This window comes from Cololabis saira, chromosome 1 (assembly GCF_033807715.1).
Source record: "Cololabis saira isolate AMF1-May2022 chromosome 1, fColSai1.1, whole genome shotgun sequence".
Classification (NCBI taxonomy): Eukaryota; Metazoa; Chordata; class Actinopteri; order Beloniformes; family Belonidae; genus Cololabis; species Cololabis saira.
The window spans coordinates 46,517,165-46,538,546 of record NC_084587.1 but is presented as its reverse complement, the minus strand read 5'-3'; the positions used below and the strand labels follow the sequence as shown (position 1 = coordinate 46,538,546).

General features: G+C 47.5%; 2 protein-coding genes across 2 annotated transcripts; both read left to right on the top strand.

Annotated features, from left to right (window-relative positions):
* Positions 1–2,928: 2,928 nt before the first annotated feature.
* Positions 2,929–6,444, top strand: ccdc175 (coiled-coil domain containing 175). Its single transcript, XM_061724643.1, has 2 exons — positions 2,929–3,265; positions 4,310–6,444. Exon 2 carries the CDS (start codon positions 4,314–4,316, stop codon positions 6,381–6,383), a length of 2,070 nt encoding a protein of 689 aa, XP_061580627.1. The 5' UTR covers positions 2,929–3,265; positions 4,310–4,313; the 3' UTR covers positions 6,384–6,444.
* A 6,774-nt stretch (positions 6,445–13,218) lies between these two features.
* Positions 13,219–21,382, top strand: noctb (nocturnin b). Its single transcript, XM_061724654.1, has 5 exons — positions 13,219–13,310; positions 16,711–16,856; positions 16,928–17,099; positions 18,836–19,167; positions 20,575–21,382. The coding sequence occupies exons 1-5, from the start codon at positions 13,298–13,300 to the stop codon at positions 21,082–21,084; spliced, it is 1,173 nt and encodes a 390-aa protein (XP_061580638.1). The 5' UTR covers positions 13,219–13,297; the 3' UTR covers positions 21,085–21,382.

The following is a 21,382-nucleotide window of genomic DNA, read 5'->3' as shown; positions in this document are numbered from 1 at the left end:
CCCTAAACGTGCCCAACAAGTCACCAAATTTTGCACCCAAGCCAGGCCTGGCGAAAAATTTGATATTTAATGGTTTGCATTAATGGGCGTGGTAAAATGGCTCAACAGCGCCCCCTTGAAAACTTTGTGCCTCAAGCCCCACGATACGGTTTGACGTACATGCACGAAAATCAGTACACACCTGTATCATGACGCAACTTAAAGAAAAGTCTCTTGTAGTCATGCCCGAAACCGAACAGGAAGTCAGCCATTTTGAATTGGTCGTGTCATTTTGGCGAAATTCATGCCATTCCTTCGGCAGTTAATACGGCCCGAACCGTAACGAGCCCCCAAGTGTGTTATACATCAAAATGTGCGTCTCCATCCTCCGACACCACGCATTACTTTTCTCTCTCAAAAGCGTTACCGTGGCGACGCTAGACGCCAAAAAGCGCACCCACCCTTCATCTGATTGGTTCAGACAGAAAAAACTTTGCGCCTCAAGCCCCATAATACACTTTGACGTACATGAACGAAAATCGGTACACTTATTTATCATGTCTTTACTTAAAGAAAAGTCTCTTGGCCCCATGGCCGAAACCGAACAGGAAGTCGGCCATTTTGAACATTCTGAATTAATCGCGTAATTTTGGAGCAATATATGCCATTCCTTCGAGAATTAATACGGCCCGAACCGTATCGTGAACCCAGATGTGTTATACATCAAAATATGTGTCTCCATCCTGCGACTACGCGCATTACTTTTCTCTTTCAAAAGTGTTACCGTGGCGACGCTAGACGCCAACAAGCGCACCCCCCTTCACCTGATTGGTCCATATTTGATAGTTCCCCAAAAGGCACCAAATTTGGCATGCAAGCCAGGCCTGGCGATAAATTTGATATTTCATGGTTTGCATTAATGGGCATGGCAAAATGGCTCAACAGCGCCCCCCGGAAAACTTTGTGCCTCAAGCCCCATAATACGGTTTGACGTACATGCACGAAAATCGCTACACACCTGTATCATGGCACAACTTAAAGAAAAGTCTCTTGGAGCCATGGCCGAAACCGAACAGGAAGTCGGCCATTTTGAAATCTGATTGGTCCATATTTGATAGTTCTCCAAAAGTCACCAAATTTTGCATGCAAGACAGACTTGGCGATAAATTTGATATTTCATGGTTTGCATTAATGGGCGTGGCCTAACGGCTCAACAGCGCCCCCTAGAATACTTTTCTCTGCCATAACTTTTGAATGGTTTGACATAGGAAGTTGTGGGTGGTGTCATGGGATTCTGTAATGAGTCCTTAAGCTTCGTTGGCCTTAATTAGCCCCGCCCCTTCTTCTGATTGGTTGTCCCGATTTTCTGCTATAACTTTGGAATGGTTTGACATAGAGAGTCGTGGGTGGTGTCATCAGATTCTGTATGGAGTCATTGACCTTCATTGGCCTGAATTAGCCCCGCCCCTTCTTCTGATTGGTTGTCCCTTTTTTCTGCTATATCTTTTGAATGGTTTGACATAGGAAGTCGTGGGTGGTGTCTTTTCTGATATGCTTATGGGGGGCGGTGGCCGTGAGTGCGAGGGCCCGTTCATCGCTGCTTGCAGCTTTAATTATTATTATTATTGTTAATATTATTATTAATAATAATAATAATAATAATAATAACGACACGCATGCTTTTCATAAGAAAGGATGGAGCAGTCATACATCTCTACAACAACTCTTTGAAGAGACATAATCGTGACTACTGCAACAATTAACTCCAGTATTAACAAAGTACTTTTGAATTTAACTTGAAATGAATGTGATTGCCTCAGCTACAGAACCCCGATGAGTAATATCTTGCCACCTAAAGTTGTTGGGGGACCAGGCCACACTGATGAACATCAGAGTACTGCAACAAGAAGTTCATGGACATGAGGGGACATCATGAAATATTAATTTATCCATGTTCCCAATATAGCTTCACTGAATTTTACATCCTACTGCTTTACTTCTGAAAAGAAGATTTAAATCTGTATGGGAGATTTCAAAGGAGGCAGACAGAGGAAAGTATGTAATATGTAATAAGTATGGTCGTAATGGTTGAATGTCCAACTCCCTCATCAGGTGCTACAAACAGGCATTAAGTACATGCTTCAAAGCTGTTATACTGCATCTCTTAGATATTATTATCTATTTTTTGCTTTTTAAGAGAAAAAATAAATAAACGTTGTAGTTTTAGCTGCACCAGAACTATAGCCTATACATGGTACACCTTGATCAACCAATTTGCATGACAACGGTTCAGTTGCAGAAAGTAATGTTTAGAGGTTAATGTAGTATAATTGAGTTTTATTTATTTGAATATGTATTAATCTGCTGTCTGTTATGACAAGTATTCATTTATATTTTCATCTTATTTCCTTTTTAGTTTTCACGGTGTTCAATAAATGCACTTTAACATCAGTATGAAGCGTGCACTCAATGATTGGCCAGGAAGTAGTTACACCAACCGCTGACTCTCTGAGGTATTTGTTGACATTTGTTGTATGACAGACATTTCATTATGACCTCAGGTGTTACCTTTCAAAAAAAACCTGGATGTTGCACTGCTCCATTTTTATTTATTTATTTTAAAAGATCTTGTTATGTAAAGCACTTTGTATTGTCTTGTACATGAAATGTGCTATACAAAAAAACCTGCCTTGCCCTGCCGTGCTCCCTGCCGGCCAGCAGGGGGCGGTGTGCACCTGGACGTACATAGACATATATACGTATATACGTCTATGGTGCCAGCAAACATTAGTGTTGTAGACGGAGAGGAGGGACCAGAGGAGCCGCTGCTGCAGTGCTCTGCACCTGACTTAGTTTGGACCTTTATGAATATAATTAGTGCTGTTTTAAGACTGCAGCAGAAGCGAGGCGTCTGTGACGGCTGCTGCAGCTCTCAGGTAGGCGCTTGAAACGCTTCGTTTTGACCATGCTACAGTCTCTCCAACATGAGTGTATTCTACAGTAAAACATCCACTTGTCTCGCCTGCTGGCGGGCCGCCTGTTGTTTTTAAAATAATGAGTTTTATATTTAGGGTGAGCTGTTTTATTGTCGTGACATTAGTGTCGTGACATTAGTGTCCTCGCCGCGCCGCCGTAGAGGCTGCTGGGAGAGGGGCGGGGCCGGCGTTGTCGGGGCGACGTTGCCATGGCGACGTTGCCAGGGCGACGGCAGTCCTCTGAACTTTAGCGACGCAGATTTCCGTCTCAACGACCAGAAACCAGTGGCGTCAATTCAGTCAAAGCCAAGGTAAGTGTGGCACATACTGTAGGATATTTATATATATAATTGCCTGCTCACTTAAATATGTTATTTCATATATAGCTCTTATATTAGGCCTACATATTTACAGACACCCCCATTCAATTTTAAGCATTTCTTATTTTGATTGATTAGCAGCGCTGTAGTTTACAGTTGCCAAGGCAACCAGGCAGCGCGCACGCTGTAATACGTCACATGTAAACAAGAGGATAAATGCTATGTAACTTATCTGCGTGGTCAAGTAAATCTGAACTTTTTCAAATGCAGTCTCACTCACATCCTGCTAACTATGAACACTACACTTTAACAACGTGTTGATTACGCAATACGCATCCGTGTTGGGCACCATGGACAGCAAGCAGCAGAGTTAGAGAGCAGAAAATCTTGAATCTCGTATCTGACAAACGCAATTTAACTCATTCTGTTCACTTCATTCACTATGTCAGGGCAACAATATCACGTGGACATCCCAGTTTAACTCAAAACAGTTAATGTCCAAATGCAAAAAGGAGAAAGAGGGAGCAGAAGAGAGAAAGAGAGAGTAAAAAGTCAAATATTTCCCTTAATCAGATTTATTTGAGGGTAGGGTGATTTGATATCTTACCTTAAGATGAACTTGCATAATTAATCCATCAGTGGCTAACAGCCTCGTTAATAGCCCGACTCCCTCCGCTGCTGGGCCAACATTGGACCATCACTTGCCTTCTTTTTGAAAAAAAATTGCGGGGTTGTCTGCTTCCTTTTCATTTTTGTAAGTTAGTGACACTGCAAACCGCGCTAAAAACGAGATTGATAGCGACCACTGTCGTCAGGGACGCTGGGACATACTGTATCACATTTCAAGATATGAGGGGGGGTACAAGTGTTGGGAAAGATAATACCTAGTGAAATAGATCATATTTTTCTGATTTGCATTTGTAGTTATTTTATATATATTAAATAATAGAATAATCAATACAAACAGACACTGAGTAATTCCATAAATGTGTTTAAAAAACAAACATTTACATTTTCCCCTGACGCCCCTGCCAGAAACATGGACGGGAGTCTGGTGCCCTTCCTGCCCGCCGTGATGGTGGCGGTGGAGCAGCTGGAGAAGCTGGGGCAGCTGCTGGCCCCCCACCTGGCGGGGGCGGCGGCCCCCCTGACCCCCGAGGCCGGCACCCACCTGGCGGGGGCGGCGGCCGCCGTCTCCCAGCTGGAGGCGGACAGGTGCGCCGCACACCAACACCTGGAGGCGGCGACCATAGAGAACACCAGCATGAGGGAGCGGGTTCACGCCGGGCGTGAGCACCTGAGCGCGGAGAACCTGGGGAACGTGGGGGACGTGGTGGCCGCGAGAGCCGCCGCCCAGCGGGAGGTGGAGGCGCTGGGCGCGGAGCTGCAGGCGGCCCGACAGCGCCGGGAGGACGCCGCACACCTGCTGCAGGACCTGCTGCACCAGAACCACAACACGCATGCGTCCCGCCAGCAGCTGAAGGCGCAGCGCGAGCTGGTCGTCGCCGCCCTGAGTGACGTGGCCGTCCAGAGACGCAGCTCGGAGGAGCAGCTGGAGCAGACGCGGGCGTCCATCGAGGAGCTGGAGCCCCAGACGGCTGCAGCCAGGCGGGAGGTGATGCTGCTGGAGGAGAGCATGGCGCTGGAGAGGGCCGCCTGCCCGGAGCAGAGAGACGCCCTGTCCAGGGAGGAGGAGCAGGTCCAGGTGGAGATGACGGCACAGAAGAAGAAGAACAGGACGGGCCAACGAGAGCTGGACAAAACCAACAAATTAAAAGGGGAGAGCCTCAGACGTCAGCAGGAACTCGAGTCGTACATGGTGGAGGTGGGCCATGAGATACAAAGACTGAGGGAGACTGTGTCCGAGCAGCAGCTCGGGGACGAAAACAAGAAGCAGCAAAAGCTGCAGCAGCAGATAGAGACGCTGAAGGAGTTGATGGAGTCTGGGAAGCACTTGGGCCCTGCAGTCGGTGAGGTTCAGCAGCGGATTTCCATGATGGAGAGGAAAATAGAGGAGGGCTGGGCCTCGAAGCTGCAATTACAGGACACCCTGTCTCAGATCTGGGAGGAGTTAGAGCATCAGCGTGGTAAAGAAGTTAAGTCAAGAGCCGAGCACGGCCAGTTGGCGCAGCAGCTGGAGCAGCAGCTGGGCCTGCAGCTGGACCTGACGCTGTGGAGGCAGAGGGGCATGGCCTCCGCGGCCAAACACAGGGACGAGATCCGAGTCATTGAGGAGGAGATCAACCAGCTGGTGGAAGAAGACTTCATCAGCAGGCAGGGTTTTACGAGTGACAAGGAGGAGTTGTGCAGAGAGGTGGAGTGGGGGAAGCTGAACCTCCACCGCGGCTCGGAGGAGATGAACCCCGTCACTCGGCTGCTGGAGGAAACGCAGAAGAAGCAGGAGGAACACGAGGCGAAAATGAGGTCTGACATCGGCCACGTGAGGAGGAGGCACGAGGAGCTGCTGCTGGACCATCAGCAGCGGATGCTGCGGCTGCAGCTGCCCGAGGGCCCGGACCTGGACCTGCTGATGAGCCACATGGCCCAGTCTGAGAAGGAGCAGACGCGGAAGGAGAGCAGCCTCCGGAAGAGGCTGCAGAAGTGCATCACAGAGACGGAGCGCACCAACAAGAGCAACGAGGAGAAGCAGAAGGAGACGGAAGAGAAGGAGGATCCCCTCCTTCTCAAGGAGCTGGAGGACAAGTGCGATGAGGAAGAGAGCAGGGCTGAGGGGCTGAAGGTCCTCACCTCGGAGCAGAGCAGGGGGCTGGCCGAGCTGCAGAGGTCCAGCCACGCCATGGAGGAAGGAACCGGCCTGCTGATGCAGCCCAGGGCCGAGCTGCAGGAGGAGCTGGCCGCGCTGCAGCGGCGGCACCTGGAGCTGCTGGAGCAGCAGGCCTCGGAGCTGAGGGCCGTGGAGCTGAGCCTCTACGAGGCCGGCGTTTATCTGCAGCAGGTCGGCCCGGAGAACCGCCGCCTGCACCTCTCCCTGAGAAGCATGGAGGACGAACTCCTAGCAGCCAGGCAGCAGGCAGAGCGAGACCAGCAGCTGACCCGGCTGTTCAGCCACAAGACACAGGTGCTGCTGGAGGGCTTGCAGGAGGTCTAGAGGGCTCAGGGGAAGGACGCTTCAGTCCGTGCAGGTGGACTCCAAGAGAAGTCAGGAGACTGAAATACGACGCCATCCACCAGCCGCTGCTGAGCGCTGTTTCTTAAAGTTACTGCTCCTAAATGATGTTTGTGTTTGCTGTTTTCCTTCAGCACTGTTAATGTTTGGTGTGTTTAGTAAAATGTTTGACATTTGAATTGTTTTGTCTGTTAACTGCTAAAGCACGTTTTGTTTGTACATCATTAATACAGAATACAAGTATATTCCAGCGGCTCTCGTACTTTTGTTCCGTGCATCTGCACATGTTTCCTCTGGTGTCGTCACTTTAATGTGCAGAAAAGAAAGAAACCAACAGTTAGAATACTGTCATGGAGTTGGTACTTTAACACGTTTTGAAGGTTTCACAGTAGGTCTTAGTTTGTTGTGCTTTGATATAAACACCGTTCCCTCATTAAACTTTGGAGGAGCACTGAACACGTGGTACGCTCCTCCGGGTTAATATGTGTCCTCTGATTTTCTGAAGCTATGATCATGTGACCATAAAGATACCAGACAGATGCACCGTAACAACGCGGAGACGTGGCAGAAAAGTATTTGCAACTCTTATTACATGATTTTATTCAAACACGTAATTTCTGGACCTCTTTCCTTGTTGTGTCAATCAGGGTTTGCTGACAATCCTCCCAAATGTGCAACATATTACCAAAAAGAAGAGGTATTTCATGGTTTTTAGTCCTCCGTCACAGGAGGTGATATTATTATGGTTAGTTTTTGTGAGCTGTTTTAATGAAGTGCATTTCTTTGGCTTTGACTACAGTAGAAAGCATTTATAACGTGATGACTAGACGGCGTTATAGTGCAGCGTCGCTTCTATGGGTTTATCAATATTTTGTGATTTGACGTGAGAGCATTAAATATAATAATAATTATATATATACAGTGTGTGTGTGTGTGTGTATGTATATATATATATATATATATATATATATATATACACACATACAGTACAGATCAAAAGTTTGGACACACTTTGTCATTCAAACAAATTGGAAGTGTGTCCAAATATATATATATATATATATATATATATATATATATATATATAAATAAATGTAATTAGTTCTCCCAGCCAAGGTTTAAAGGTAGGATCCAGACCGTCTGGATCTCCTCCCAGTGCTCCCCTAACCCCCCCATCATGAACCCAGCCCCCCATGTGCCAGAGCATGAGCGGGAACCCTCCTGAAACTAAAGCAGGCATGTGCACGGTCCAGGACGGCGTTCACCCAGCTGCCACCTGGTGAGCGATGCACAAGGACCTGCCGCCTGCAGCAGCTTCCATCCTCTAAATAATTCAGTTTTCATATAAAGTGATTCTATCATCAGGGAATGTGTGATTAGATTTCATTCCACGAGGTCTGGTGGGCCGGAGATAATGAAGTGAGCCTTGAATGCTGCGTCTGGTCCCTGCAGCAGCGTACTTTCACTCTCCAAACCAAAGTGAAACCCCTTCAGTGACGTTTTCAGGCCAGCCGGCAGGTATTTTCAGTATTTACCAGCTGAGATCTGGCGATAATGACCACAATGTTCTCTTTATTTTCAGCCTTGGCTTCATGGGCTCCGGTGTTGAAAGACACTCGTCCCCCGTGTGAGTCCAGCCTGCAGATGGCAGGAGAGCTCGTGTTTTCCTCCGGTTGTGACCTTGTCCTGCGGTGGAGGGTCAGCTGCCCACCCACTGCTACTTCCTCTGAGGAAAAACAGCCGGGCTCATGCTTAAGGAGCCGCGCTGCGCCTCCCCGGGTCACACGGCGACAGGACTGATCGCCGGCTCAGACGTGAGGCTGAAGCAGAGCTGCAGTTTGGAGGAAAATACCGCTTTATTCCAGTAAAGAAGGTACGTGTTTACACTTTGCTCTGAAGTAGCAGCTGGGTTATCTCAACTTTATGTTTCATTTCTGTTTACCTCTATTTTCTTGCTGCCTGCATCACATTTGCAGCGTCAATAACAAATATAAAAAGCAAGCTCTTTCCGTGTGTGTGGATCAGACCCCCACAAGGTCTGGGGGGGTCAGGGCTCATGATGGTGGCCTGAGGGATGAAGCCGCCCCTCAGCCCGGTGTTGGGGGTCTGGATGCTGCGGAGCCGCCGGCCAGACGGCAGCAGGCACAACGGTTTATGCCCGGGGTGATTAGGGTCACTGCTGGAGCTCCTCCGTGGATGGCAGCGCCGTCCTGGTGGCGTGTTGAGCAGTTTTCACCACCTTTTGTACAATTGATCAAAAACCTCTCTGTGGACTGATGCTGAGGGTCATGGTGCTGATGCTGGTGGACGAGCCTCTCGGACGTTACGCTGTAGGATATTTTGGAAAGCTTGGGATTTAATTTTCATGTAGTGGTCCAGGCCCTGATGAGCCCAGATCATGATTCTCCCTCCAGTCCAACAACGTTCAGATGTGATTGGAGCTGGTGTGGAATGGTGGGTAGAACTACGAGGCCTCCAGCGGGAGGTTTCCCTGCTTGGATCTGCTGCTCTGAAACGGGCCAAAGTGTCTGTGGGTAAGACAGTGGACTCCCCATCGCCCCATCTTAAGGGGTCACAAGCCAGTACTCTCATGATGTCAGTCCCAACCCTGAATAAAGGAGGAGGGTCGTGTCAAGAGTGTCAGAGTAAAACTCATCTCAAATGAATATGCTAAATACCCAAAAGAGTCACTTGTTTTACATGATATTTTGATGTTGGTGAGCTGTTTCAGTGTGTTTCAGCTGATCTGAGGCTTTCTGGGAGTTTGTTCCAGACATGTGAAGCATAGAAGCTGAATGCAGCTTCTCCATGTCTGGTTTTGACCCTGGAAACTAATAAAAACCAGATCCAGATGACCTGAGGGGTCTGGCAGGTTCATACTGATGTGTTCTGGTCCTGGACCATTCAGAGCTTTATAGACCAGCATCAGAACTTTAAAGTGTGTCCTCTGTTGGACAGACAGCTGGTGTAAAGAGCTCAGAGCTGGACTGATGTGGTCCACTTGTTGGTCTTAGTGAGGACTGGAGCAGCAGACTTCTGGATGAGCTGCAGTTGTCTGACTGACTTTTTTAAGATGGACTATAAAGATGCTGTTACAATAATCAAGCTACTGAAAATGAATGCATGGACTAGTTTTTCCAGGCCTTAATGTGTTTTTCCATCACTACACCCAGGTTTCTGGCCTGGTTGGTAGTTTTTAGGTGTGTAGATTGAAGCTCTGTGGTGACCTGTGATCGTTTCTCTTTGGCTCAAAAGACAGTTCATTCAGTTTTGTTTTTGTTTAGCTGGAGAAAGTTGTGGCACATTCAGTCATTAATCTCCTCAAAGCATTTACCAACAGCCTGTACAGGGCCTCAGAGTCCTGGTGACATTGTTATATATATCTGTGTTTCATCTGCATAGGTTTGGTAGTTTATTTTGTTGTTCCTTATAATCTGTGCCAGTCCCCCAAGTGCGTCTTCTGTTTAACATGTAGATGTTAAACAGAAGACGTCCCAGGATGGAAACTCCACATGTGATTCTTATCTGCTCTGATGCTCCATCACATTTAATGTTTAATGTCTGTAATCATTAAGGATGCACATTGTTTGTGTTATTGGGGCTTATTTGAGGATCAGATCACATTTGATGTTGAATTAATGAGGAAAGTGGGGTAATTCCTGGGGTTGTCATACGTTTTCTTGCCGCTGCGTGTCTGGAGTTAGGCTCTCTCCTCAGGGGATGTTGCATAACAAACCATTTGGAAAGTTTGGTATGACAACAGTAACACACAACCACCTACCGTTTAGCTTCCACTGTAGGACACATGGGGGGGAAAGATGCTGAAGGACCATATTTAATTAGTTTATAGCTTTCACTGTCAGTGGACCTCAGAACTGATTTTTCCAGGCTGTGACAAGTTTGCACTTTGCCACATGTCATATATTTTTAAATTCTTAGTACCGGTAGTCCCCAGGTGTATTTGTTCATCTCTTAGATGTCTAACTGTGTAGCACTTTAAGTAAAGTCTGGTTGGGTTGAGTAATTATCAGAGGAAATTGCCTTTTTGAAGCTCTCAGACGCCTTTGAAGCTTCTTGACTGAAACAAGCTGTCTGCGTCTCCTCAGCTGAGAGGTGGAGGAATCCACCCGTCTGAAGGTCAAAGAGTAAAAAGGTTATTTAACACCGCAAACCGGGCACCGGGGTTCAGGTCAGGGGGAGGGTTTGGACTACCGTTCTGTTTCTGCAGGTGCACACTTGCATCTGTCCTACAGTCAACGGAAAACAAACAGCAACCGATGAAACATTCATGACCAGGTTAGATGTTTGTTTCTTTTATGTTTCTTCTGTTATTTCCTGCCTTGTCACTCGGTGCCGGTACCGGTTCTGATTTCTGGCAATCGTTTCAGTTGTTGCTCATGAGGAAATAAGTGAAAAGTCTCGAGACAAGACTAAAAAATATCATTGCACTTAAGTGATAGCGTTGTTAGGGAGCCTGAAGATAAACCAAGATCATTTTAACTTTGTAAGTGTACAAAAAGTGTATTAAAAGGACTATTTGAACATGGATACTTCAGCTTTGTACATCCAACGCTTGCCTCTTCTGTCATAAATATATTCAGCATATGTACAGATCCAGTTCTATCCTACAGACATCTACAGGTCCAACCATTAGTACCACCAGACACAAAATGAAACCACACAAAGCTCTGCTGTGGCCTTGAACGTGCTCAGGAGCAGAAACACCTGTGAATGTGCTCTCAGACGTGATTATCCTCTTTTAAACCAGACTTTCCTTATCAGTGGCCTGGTTTCGATGATGAAACTACGTCGTACAGTACGTGGTCTTTGACGAGTGCAAATAAAAGGGTTTGCGTCACCTGTTTTTGTTCTCCTGCATCCAGCATGACCTACATGCTGAAACTAGGCTTGTATTAGTTGTGATAAGGTGTTGCATATAGCCCATCCTGAGTCACGGGAGCGGAGAACTTGTAGCTTTTTTATCAGAGTACAGTCCATTATTTTGCTGTGAAAACACAAGACAGTCTGTCCTTGTTTCAGACAGATATACCTGTTATGGCTTTGCTTCAGTGTGTCAAACACAGGAATTGTATCGACAATTTCAGGAATCTGTTTGATGTACTGTCCAGAAAAAATCAGCGAAGCGCTTGGAGCGACACGCTTTTCTGATTTAAGTGTTTTGGATTGAGCGCAGGAGTCTCGCTGCCTGTTGAGCAGACGGACCGTGAGAGACGAGCACAAAGCTTCTCTCTGAGGAAGCTCCTCCCATCAGATGTTTAAAACGTTTATAAGTCCTGGGCAGAGTAAAAGCTGAACTCTGCGGGGTCCTGTATCACAGGAGACCAAAGGACGGCGTGTACCTAGTGGGGACACGTCCCTGCCAACAACTCAGACAGGCAGACTTTGATATTTAACCTTTAGTGAGTCGCTACAGTTTACTACACTTCTGGGTCACGAGGCCACAGAAAAGTCCTCCCAAAAACTCCTATAAAAACATTTCAGATTGATATTTCTCTCCACTTTTTTAGCTCAAATCTTTTAATCAACTTCAGTCCTAATCAAAACTACCAAATATGAAAATAATTCAATTATTTTAATCCTTTAAATACCAATTTGATAACATGGTGTCACTTTTTTTTAATGGAGAAAAAAAACAAGGGATTTTTTTTTTAGCATCAGAAATAAAAGTTAGTGCTCTTTCAGGTCATTAGAGGATAAAGATGTTAATTCAATAAAAAAATGCTTTATTAATCCCCAAAGGGAAATTAATTAATCAAATATCAATAAGTCCCATAAAAAACAAATTTTTTAATCTCATAGCTTTTACACAATATAATCAAATATTCTGCAGTTAAAATACAAGAATGACTTGTTTTTACTTTTTATCAGGAGATTGAACATAGACTTGTCATTCCTTAATTGTAAAGCAAATATAAACAATACATCAACACCAATGTTACTGATCTTTGATATATTTAAGACCTGCACCAACACGTGTTATATGGAAGAAAAAACTGTTTTATGTTGTTGTTTTTTCATCCAAACAGTGATGACAGATAGTTAAATTGCCCTTTAAAGGCTTAACATCATTCAAAGGATTAAATACTGGGTAGATCTGATTAGGACTGAAGTTGGTTGAAAGAAGTGAGCACAAAATAATGGAAAAATATGCATCTGTAATGTAGTTATAGCAGAGCTGCACCCTTCCCTGTGAAGTTTCCAGCCTGAGGGAGATGCTTCAAAGACAGGCCATCACTGTAAATATCAACTGTGTGAATACTCTCCAATAAAAGCCTTTAAAACACGTGAAGTGCTTATAATGAAGAACAGAAACAGGGGAAACACTGAACCTCAGAATAGTGACAACACAGTCTGATAAAAACCATATTTGAATCCCTGCCAAAGCCTCGGGCCTGGACTGTAGACACGAGCTCTGATCTGACATCCCAGATGTGACTCTCGTCTTACTAGTTTTGTGATGTAACCTGTCCTGCAGGGGGGGCTGTCTTAAGTCTCACATGTGTGCTTTTGTAATATGCAAACTGAGGGAGTCGTTGCGACGCGCTTACACAAGGGTGCAGCCGGTGCTCGGCTCTGCAGTTATACAAGCGGCCGATTCATAACAAACACACTGAACCAGCTCCGCGGCAGATCCCCAGTAATTCTCCACATGGCCTGGTGACGTCTACGGCCCTCCCTCCTTCCCCGCCCCTCCTCTCCTCTCCGAGGCTTTGCAGGTCAGAGTCCTGCTTCACACACACACACACCGCACATCCGACACGATAGAAGCACTTTCTACTCAGACAGGAGGCTCCGGGCAGCTCTGACAGAGAAAAACTCCGCCAGAGCGACGGCAGCGTCACACGCAGCCTTAAGGGACCCCAGTGCTGGGACAGATGGAGACCTTGGGTAAGAGGCAGCTTCTCCTCACCTTTAACTGTTTATTCCTCACTTTTGCACATCTGTTGGATTTGCATTTACCAAAACATCATCCAGCAGGTGGCAGTTTGTGTGTTAAAAGTTCAAATGGCAGCATCCGTGAACGTGGGAGTCTCTTTTACACGTGTAAACACGGTCCAGATGAGAGGTTTTCTGTTACACCGGTTTCGTGCGTCTCTCCCAACAACAGCCAGTGCCAGCCTGAAGACGTTGCAGGTTTAAGTGCGATGGGAGCAGATGGCGCGCGTCGGTGGGAATCACGCACGGTACCTGCACCGGGCACGGCCTCCACAACCTCAGGTTTAACACCAAAAGCTGCTCCGTTGTATTAGTGGTTTTGCAATAAAAACAGCCCGGCTCTCCTGCTAGACCAGAGTTTATGTAAGTCTTTTATGGTGTTTTATGGCTCCCGTAATAACAGGTAATTGGCAGATTAAATGAATGTAATAGGAAGAGCTTTGGTCATAAAACCAATTATGATACAGCTCAACACTGCAGCTCTTCTCTGCTCCATGAAGATGCTGAGCTCTCATCTTTTGCTTTTCTTTTTGAGTTTTTATGGGTTTTTTTGTGCCGTCATGTCTAAATATCCCCCTGAAGACGATCACTGTCACTGGAACTGAATTAGAGCTGGTTTCCAGTCCTTCAGCCAGTGTGGACGGTCCATTCAGCTGTTACTATTCTGGAAAAATGCCGTCATAAAAATCTACATGTGCTCCGATACGATCACCTTTCCACTCTGGTACCAAGTCCAGTCCCTGGGTTCTGTGTTTGGGCTGATACCGGGTGCTCATCGTCCCCCAACCAGTCCAACCAGATCACCATTCTTCCAGAGTCTGGTTCTGCCAGAGGTTTCTTCCTCTTAAGGTTTTCCCCTCCACACTCCTCGCCTGGTGCTGGATCAGGACGGGGGTTGTAGCGTTTTATTACAAATTAAATAAATAAATAAATACTTCAATTTTCAAATTTTCAAATAAACTAAGTAATATGACAAATAAATACAAAATTCATAAATAAAATCTTTATTTTTTTTTAATTCATGACAAATTATTTCATGTTGGTATATTTATTGATTTCATGACGCTTTTGTAATGTAATGTAATGGGATTTTATTTATTCCATGATTGTTTTGTAATGCCACGTTTATGTTTTACATTTCATGGTTCTTTTTATTTCATGTTCTTATATTGAAATGAGGGGGCGTGGTCTAATATATGGGCGTGGCCAGTCCTGAACCTCAGCGGTTCCTCATGAGGGACAGGAAGGGAGCGCTTCTACACTGCAAATGAATCACGCATGCACGAAGCTGCTGGTTAATCTTTCACCGGCCCAGCACCACTGAACAATAATATTCAACAATCAATTGAATAATTATAAAATTGATTCAATGGTGTTACATTGGCTTATAGTCAGGATAAACGGAGTTGGTAACTGGTCGTGGAAAGGGATTCTGGGGCTCGGTGACTGAAGTGTCCTTAAATATGATACGTAAACGTGGCTTTACAAAATAATCATGAAATAAATAGATATATCAATATGAAATAATTTGTCATGAAATAAAGATTTTATTAATACATTTTATATTTATGTCATTGTCCTATGAATGTATTTAGTTGAATATTTAATAATTTAAGTATATATTTAGTTAGCTTTGAATGAAACAGCGTTCCTAATATGGTCCAATATGCTGGTTTCCTGAACTTGGCCTTTATCTTTTAACAGGCTTTGTAATAACTGGACTTACTTGGAATGAGTTGTTTTCTGTTATTGACGGGCCTCGAGGCTACGTTGGTTGTGATAGTTTTATTATAACTTATATAATTGAATAAATCCACTTCTGTGTTAGGATTTTTGTGGGAAGTACGGCGGGCAAGAGAAGCAGGACGTCAGTTTTCACAATATAACAGCTTACAAAGACACCCCCACGCATCTACAAACTCGATGGGAGAGAACCGAAGGTTTATGATACAGTAGGACGTGTAAAAGCTGCAGCAGCAACTGCATGTGCAGCTGTAGATGGAGTGTTGATGTCACGGCTCAAAAGACAGAGAACCCAAATGCACGACACCAAACAGAATCAGAGTCCAAGAGGCTTTAATCAGATCAAAGGGATGCAGGGGTCAAAACCGTGAAGACAGGCAGATCAGGCAAACAAATCCGAAGGGGCAGGCAAAAATCCAGGAACCGGGAATACGGCAGGGTCGCAGACAGGCAGGCAGGCAGAAACAGATCAGAATCGGGAACGCTGGAAAGCGAGGCATAAACACTCGACAATCTGGCAACAGGAAGGTGGAAATGGGCCGGTATATGAGGGGAACTGAAGATGATGGAAACCAGTTGTGGAGCTGGGCGGGGAAGCACAGGTGAAGGGAATGAGTGGATTTCTGGCTGATGAGGGTTGCAGGATCTGGAATGATAGGAGAGTCAGTTAAACAGTAAAAAATAACCTATCCTACACTTTGAAACCATGACAGTTGAGGGTTCAGTGAGGGGTCAGTGGGGTCACAGGAAGAGGGCTAAACCTCTGCACCTCCAAGCCCTGGCTGAAGCTGCTGCTTTAGGCCACATCTGGCTGGATTAAAGACTCTTACTTGGAATCCTGGACCCGAAGTGCAGACTGATGGGAATCTGGTCGGGCCAGGAGAATGGGATGGTTGCAGCGCACCTGCTTTTGTTTTTAGTGCAGGACTGGTTGGTCGTGGTTGTGCTTGTCAGGCCTGAAGTCCGTGCCAAGACCCCCGAGGGAAGAGTGACTCATTAGGATGTGCTACTGGTTTGTTCGTCTTAAACAATGTAAAAAATGAAGTTCAAGAATGAGTGAATGAATGAAGGCTTAGTGGTTGGAGCCTGAGGGCCCTGCTAAACGTACCCTCCCCTTCTTGGCTTTATTTGACCCGGAAGTGGCTGTAGAAGTGGCCTTTCAAAGATGTCCAGTCACATTATCTGACCAAAAACTCATTCATCTGATAAGTTATAATGTCTTGTGTCTTTACTGGGGGAAAACTTGAACCCAGTTCTCCGGGGTCTCACATCCTTAACGCTGATGGAGCTGCTTGTAGGTCTGGCTGTCGTCACATGTCCTGGATCCCCTGGCGGCGAGCCCAGCCAGCTGTGGGCGTTGTTATTAAAAAGCCGTCCATCATCGTTCTCCTACCGGCTGGCTGGTGTTCAGTTTGCAGCCGGAACGTCTCCTGCCTGAGGCGGCCGGCTGTCGGCTGTCTGCTTTTACGGGCCTTTGAGGACGCGCTCACACGTGAACCCGGGGCGTTTGGAGGAGGACAGACGGCACGTGGAGCTGAGCTCCGGGATTAATCTGAAAAAGCAGGGATTTGTCTCCACATGACTCAGCAGCCATGGTTTCTCCCCCCAGAGTGTCCGATGGGTGGAGGCGCCACCCGGCTGTACAGCACCCTGACTCAGAGCCTCGGCGGCGGCAGCCCGGCCCCCGCCCTCCCTCCGTCCTACCTGGACCCCGGCCAGCCGGACTTCACCAACCTGGATCCAGACTTCTACCAGGTAACGGGGGTTGGAGGGGGCTTGTGTGGGTGGCAGGCGGCCCGACTCTGACGCTGTGGCGGCTCTTGCAGCGGCAGAAGGGCTCCACCGTGTGTCCCCCGGACCCGGCGGAGCTGCTGCGGCAGTGTGAGGAGGCCCTGAGGGACCGGCCGGCCCGCCTGCACCGCAGCTTCGTCCAGGTCGGGGATGGAGACGGCCCCGGCAGCCCCATCAGGGTGATGCAGTGGAACATCCTCGCCCAAGGTACACAAACCACACTGATCAGCTGTTTCTCAAGCAGGAGCTGAACTTTAGCCTGACGATAAAAGCTGCATGTTGCATGGAGACGGCCCCTCTAGTTCTGGTGTCAGCGCTGGCAGATCAGCACGAGTACCGACCCGTGAAATTATGTTGGGACACATTTGATTGAAACGAACGTAAAGTAATGTCAGTTAGAATCAAATAACCTTTGATTCTCCGCCCCGCTGGGAAACTCAAATCTAAGCAAAGTAGTGATGAGCAAACGAGGCGGAGGGTTTAGAGCAGTGGTTCTCAAACTTTTTTCGTCATTCCCCACTTTGAACAAGTGGGGATTTTCAAGCCCCACTTGCCCCCGTCGCCCCAACAAAAATCTTGACGAATTACTTCAAATTATTTTAAATGTATTGAAATTACTAGCACCAAGAATATCAGTCATATTTGATACTGAATCAAAATCAAAAATAACAAATAACACAAAGTTCAAAAAGAGAAAATAAAAGTGCAGTTGTGCTATCATAACTTAATTTGCAAAAACATAAACAAGTGAACTTTCCCTGCATTACTAGTGGCTGCAGTGTTGTCTGTTTTGCACTGAACATCCTTTCAAAACGGGGTTGCAGGCTGGAAACTGCCACTCTCAAATCATGCTCAATGTTGAGCTGGGATCTGTACTTAGTTTTTAGAGAAGCAACAGCTGAAAAGCTTCTCGCAGAGATATGAAGTGGCAAAGGGAAGAATGATGTTTAAAGCTTTCAGTCCGATGCTGCGAATATTGTCCCGCTGCAATTAACAGTCCAACGTCAATCGTTGTTTTTGCACTTTAGTTCCAGGGTACATTTTTCTCGCGAAAAATGGTCGCGAAAATACGGTTTAGCCATTAATTATTGCTATGTTTGTGTGTGTGTTTTGTATGTGTTTTTGTTTAGTGAATTACATTTATAGTAAAATAGGCATGAAATTGAAATTTTCCTCCCGTTTGTCGCGCCCCACCTGACATGTCTCCATTCCCCACCAGTGGGGCGCGCCCCACACTTTGAGAAGCACTGGTTTAGAGAGTGTCACTCTTCCTGAAACGCTTGTCTCAAAACACCAGTCATGTGACTGATGAGGTCTGAGGCGTCAAACGTCGTCCCTCCTCACCTTGCACGTCATTGGTCCAGAATGTTTCGAGCGTTTCCTTGACCCGTGTCCTTGGCTCGGCTCCATGTGAAACTGCTGAGCCAGAACAGCAGACTGAAACCAGAATATTTCTGAGTAAAAACATGTGAGGAGCGAAACCTTCGTCACCTTGACGAATGACGGATAACAGTTGTAAAAATGTAAAAATTCAGGGGGAACTCCAGTGTTTATACTTCCTCGATGGAGCCAACCTGAGAGTTAGGATGTTAGCGTTTGGATGTGACAGAGAATTAAAAACATTCTTTCACACCTGCCCACATGTCCGGACATGTCTCGGCTTAATCCCGGACCTTTGTTCGGTGCAAATCCCTCAGAATAAATCCTGAATCTGATTCCAAAGCCGTTCGTGTGACATGTTAAACGCGTATCTCCGACCAGCCGTGGGGGCTGCTGGTGATCACGAGCCATTAGATCCAGCCTTTGACCAATTCAGGCTTTTGTAAGTTATGCAGAGCTGCTTCAAGATTAGAGTTGGATGAGTGAAAGTAAACGTAATCCATCACTTTCCAGGATCAGCTGCTGTTTATTTGACCGACAACTCTCTCTCTGCCGTCCCTCAGCTTTGGGGGAAGGAGTGGACGATTTTGTGCGGTGTCCCCTGGAGGCCCTCTGCTGGCCCCAAAGGAAGTACCTGATCCTGGAGGAGATCCTCACCTACCGGCCTCACATCCTGTGCATGCAGGAGGTGGACCACTACTACGACACCTTCCAGCCCGTCCTGGCCGGCCTGGGCTACAGGAGCCACTTCTGCCCCAAGCCCTGGTCCCCCTGCCTGGACGTGGAGGGAAACAACGGCCCCGACGGCTGCGCGCTCTTCTTCGACCAATCACGCTTCGAGCTGCTGGACAGCGTGAACGCGCGGCTCTGCGCCATGATGATTCCAACCAACCAAGTGAGTGGCACTTTTCCACCCTAACCCTAAATTCACACCGAAAGTGTCAAAAATCGCCTGTGGAAGCTCAGGACGCCTGCATCACTGCAGTGGGCGGAGCTTTCAAGCTGCGCTGCAGAACTGGAGGGAACAAAGTACATATAGTCTACACATAGCTATATATAGCTGCACATCTTCAGTTTCCTATTTCACCATGGATCACACTTTGATAGCCTTCTTTATATTTCGGCGTTATTTTTTCATATATAAGAGGGAGTTTGATGCTCCTTAACAAGGCTGGATCAACAGCAACCATCAGAGCCGTTGGACCCGGTGAAGCTGCAGTCTGTCTGCGGTGAACACTGACACACTGAGTGGCTGTGACTGTTTTGTGATTAATATGCACAGTTTTTTAATTATTTTGCGTTGGATCGATGTAGCAAATAAAATAGTTCAGACCATCCAGCTCCTCAACCATCAGTTCAGGTCAAAAATGTCAGTTTGCTGGATGAAATATATGAATTCTTGATAAAATAAGTTAGTTAGTGCACAGCTCTGCTCATGTACGCATGTGAATGAGTGTGCATTTGTGTGAACATGAAAGTACATTGCAATGCATTACAGTGCATTGAGGCTTCTTGCTTCGGGAATCCCGGTCTGTGATTGCCTCGGCGTCGCCGCTGCTCATTTGCATAAAGTTGAGATTTTTCAACTTCAAATTGATGCAGGGGCACGGTGCCCCTGCAGGTAGTGCAGCCGTCTCACAGCAAGAAGGTCCTGGGTTCGATTCCCGCCGGGGACGCTGTGGGCGCTGAAGTGCGTGTTAGTTCCCCCATGACTTCAGTGCCCACACCCTGGGTGGGGTTGGTGAAAGGATCTTTCTGTGTGGAGTTTGCATGTTCTCCCCGTGTTCCCTTGGGTAGCTAATGTGAGCTACCGTCACAAAAACATGCACACAGTCCTGGGCTATACATGCCCCCTCTGGCCAACTGGGGAGCCAGATGGGGAGGGGAGGATCCGGCCGGAATAACGTGATCCTTCCACGCGCTACGTTCGGCCGGAGAATCCCCACCCTGTCTGGTGAAAAGATGCGGCCTGCTCACTCCTCAGGTTAAGGAGGAGACCTGAGCTCAGTGCAGGGCCCTCCCGGGGTTGGTAGAGGATGGCAATGCACAGGACTGTTAGGTAGGAGCACTGGGTGATAAAATGGGGACAAAAACCGGGATAAAAATATTTAAAAAAAATAAAAAATAAAAAAAACGTCAAATTGATGCTCCCGACGCCTCCGACACCTCCGACGCCTCTCACAGCGCGCTTTCATAGAAAATGAATGGCAGCCAGAAGCCTATGAAGCCTGTGACGCTTTCAGTGTGAATACAGGGTAAAACCTCCCCCGAGCGCCTCTAACCGCTGTTGATCTCTCCGCAGGTTGCCGTGGTGACCACCCTGCGCTGCCGCAGCACGGGGAGGTGGGTGTGCGTGGCCGCGACCCACCTGAAGGCCCGCTCCGGCTGGGAGTGGCTCCGCAGCGCGCAGGGGGCGGACCTGCTCTGGCACCTGCAGAACCTGGTCCAGAAGCTGGCGGGCGACCCCGTCGTCGAGGTGCCGCTGCTCGTCTGCGGAGACTTCAACGCCGTGCCGGCCGAGGAGGTGTACCAGCGCTTCGCCACGTCCCCCCTGCGCCTGGACTCCGCCTATAAGAAACTGAGCCAGGACGGCTCCACGGAGCCGGAGTACACCACGTGGAAGATCCGGGCCACGGGGGAGTGCTGCTCCACCCTGGACTACATCTGGTACACCCGGGACACGCTGAGGGTGGACGCCGTCCTGGACATGCCCACCGGGGAGCAGATCGGCCCCAACAGGCTCCCGTCCTTCAGCTACCCGTCAGACCACCTGTCTCTGGTCTGTGACTTCAGCTTCAAGGAGAAGGAGTGAAAGGGAAACCGGTGCACGGGAAGTACACGGGTTCCCCCCGCGGGAAGGGAAGGGCGGCGGGAACCACGCCAGCCAAGCGGCGTGGAGGTAAAGACTCCAGCGTGGGGACTGACACGCGTGGTGGCGGAAAGCCTCCCTGAACTACGAGTGGTTTCTGGAGAAGATCCCGGTCCTGCAGCTCCACCCGCACGGACCTGGACCTTCACCACACGGCCCTGCAGCCACAACCAGACAGACGTGGTTCTTCGTGCTACAGGTGTACAAGAGTGGTTTCAAATAAAGTTTTTCTTTGCTCTCA

What these genes read in the sequence shown, in the direction of transcription:
- ccdc175 (XM_061724643.1), top strand. Translation starts at nt 4,314, where the DNA reads ATGGACGGGAGTCTGGTGCCCTTCCTGCCCGCCGTGATGGTGGCGGTG.
- noctb (XM_061724654.1), top strand. An exon ending in TGGATCCAGACTTCTACCAG is followed by an intron (nt 16,857 to 16,927) that starts GTAACGGGGGTT and finishes CGGCTCTTGCAG; the next exon opens with CGGCAGAAGGGCTCCACCGT. An exon ending in GTGGAACATCCTCGCCCAAG is followed by an intron (nt 17,100 to 18,835) that starts GTACACAAACCA and finishes GCCGTCCCTCAG; the next exon opens with CTTTGGGGGAAGGAGTGGAC.